This window comes from Elephantulus edwardii, unplaced genomic scaffold (genome assembly GCF_000299155.1).
Source record: "Elephantulus edwardii isolate Elephantulus edwardi_28Jun2011 unplaced genomic scaffold, EleEdw1.0 scaffold00279, whole genome shotgun sequence".
Classification (NCBI taxonomy): domain Eukaryota; kingdom Metazoa; phylum Chordata; class Mammalia; order Macroscelidea; family Macroscelididae; genus Elephantulus; species Elephantulus edwardii.
In genome coordinates, this window is record NW_006400029.1 from 568110 (window position 1) to 570197 (window position 2088).

At 34.2% G+C, this 2088-nt stretch overlaps 1 protein-coding gene across 1 annotated transcript in view; it reads right to left on the minus strand.

Moving 5' to 3' along the window:
- ADAM18 (ADAM metallopeptidase domain 18) overlaps window positions 1–2088 on the minus strand; it is a 121708-nt gene that overhangs the window by 29233 nt on the left and 90387 nt on the right. Inside the window, exon 13 of the mRNA XM_006900302.1 lies at window positions 61–244. Coding sequence (XP_006900364.1) covers window positions 61–244 — 184 coding nt within the window. The remainder of the gene's footprint in view (window positions 1–60; window positions 245–2088) is intronic.

Below are 2088 nucleotides of genomic sequence, written 5' to 3' on the forward strand. Positions count from 1 at the left end.
TTATAAGAATATTTAATAGATTCACAAAAATTTTGCTCAGTTTTCATTTTCATAACCTACCTCTTCATTGCCACAGTCACATTCTTCATTAGGCTCCAAAATCCCATTACCACACACTGGTTGATTTTCATATAATAATTGTAAGTGTGAAATTTCCTGAAGACATTTAGGTTCAAATTTTGAAACAAAATGGGTGTAGTCATACATGCTACAGTTGCTAAACATCTTTATACCACTGGAATACCTAAAATTAAATAATATTCTTCATGTAAACAGTTATGTTTAATATAATAAAATGTAAACAATATCCACTGCTTTTGAGTTGATCCCAAGTTATAGAGAATTCATATTTAGTTTCACAAATGATAACAATGATTAAAGTGACTAACCTCCTATCTTTTCTCATCCCTTACTAGATTTAAAGTTAAATAAAGTTTTAATTTTATCATTACTTATTTTTAACAGTTTTTAAAATACATTAGCTTGAAAATATTGGTTTTCATAAAAGTAATTTATTGTTGTTAGGTGCCATCCAGTCAACTATGAACAACAAATTTGAGCCTTGCCCTATACTGTGCCATTTCAACATCTCTAGTATTCTTGAGCTCATTGATGCAGTCACTGTGTCATTCCATCTTTTTAAGGGTCTTCCTCTCTTTTGCTGATCCTCTATCTTTTCAAACATAATACCTTTTCCCAAAAGTTTGGCTCTCCTAAAAACATGCCCAAAGTATGTGATATGAAGCTCCATCATCCTTGCCTCCAAGGAGTACCCTGGTTGCATTTTCTCCAAGACATATTTTTTATTATTTTGGCAGTCCATAGGATATTCAGTGCTCTTCTCCAACACCACCATTCAAAGGCATAAATTCTTTTTCTGTCATTCTTAGTCATTATCCAACTTTCAGATGCACAGGAAGTAATTGAAAAGTAATTGGATCAGGTGCACTTTAGTCTTTAAACTGACATTATTGCTCTTAGCACTTTGGAGAGGTTCTTGACAGCAGATTTAACAATGCAGTGTTTTTGTTTTGTTTCCTTTTATTTCTTGGCTGCTGGTGTTGATTGTGTGCCAAAGTAAGGTGAAATTGCTTCCTCAGAAAGTAACACAACATTCTAAATATAATACATATAACTTATACAATACTATAAAGCACAAATATATTATATATAATACATATACTATATTACATACAGTACTGGATGTATAAACATTTTACAGGTTGAGCATGGTACCATTTAATAGAAAACTGAGCGGTATTGAAAATCTAGCTCATCTGATCTCCACTAAATATACAAAAGGAAGCAGTGTATATCAACAATATCCACAGTACGAAACTGATAACTATAAGACCAGGCATTCTCCAACATTCTTGCTCATTCTTCTACCAGTGCCAGAAACAACCATCCCTCTCACGGCTTTCATTGCTCTTCATAGCTACTGGGTCAACTAATCCATTGCAATGATCACACAGAATTCACAGATCATACAATTATGGGATTTGTTAGCGATGTTAAAAGGTTACAATCCAGGCAGGAAATGGTATACAATTCCTCAGTCAGGACAATTTCGTAAACATGCTTACAGACTCTTTAATTTTCAGCCTTACAATTTAAAACCAGTGTTGCTCTTTTTTTCTTGCTAATTTTGGAATTTCTCCAGAGTCACCGAGAATGTTTGAATGAAGGTTGTGACTCTGGCTTTGAATCCATGAGGTGACATTTCTCCCCTCATGTGGGTCTCTGATTCTCCAATATTGTTTAAGTGTCTCAACTTGTTTGATATACGAATTTATCTGGCCTTAAAAGATGCATACTGTAGTCTCTGCTTTTTTTTTTCTTTTTCTTGCTTGCAGGGAGATTTTCGAGTGCAAACGGTCATTAAAAAGACGGAAGAGGAAGAAAAGACCTAAATGGATGTCAGAAGAAACTCTGAAGATTGCACTGGAGTGTAGCAAAGTCAAAGCACAAGGAAAAATTCAAGATACTAAAGAGCTGAACAGAAGATTCCAAAAGGCAGCAGGGAATGACAAAGCAAAATATTACAATGAAATGTGTGAGGAGCTAGAGTTGGAAAATCAAAAGGGC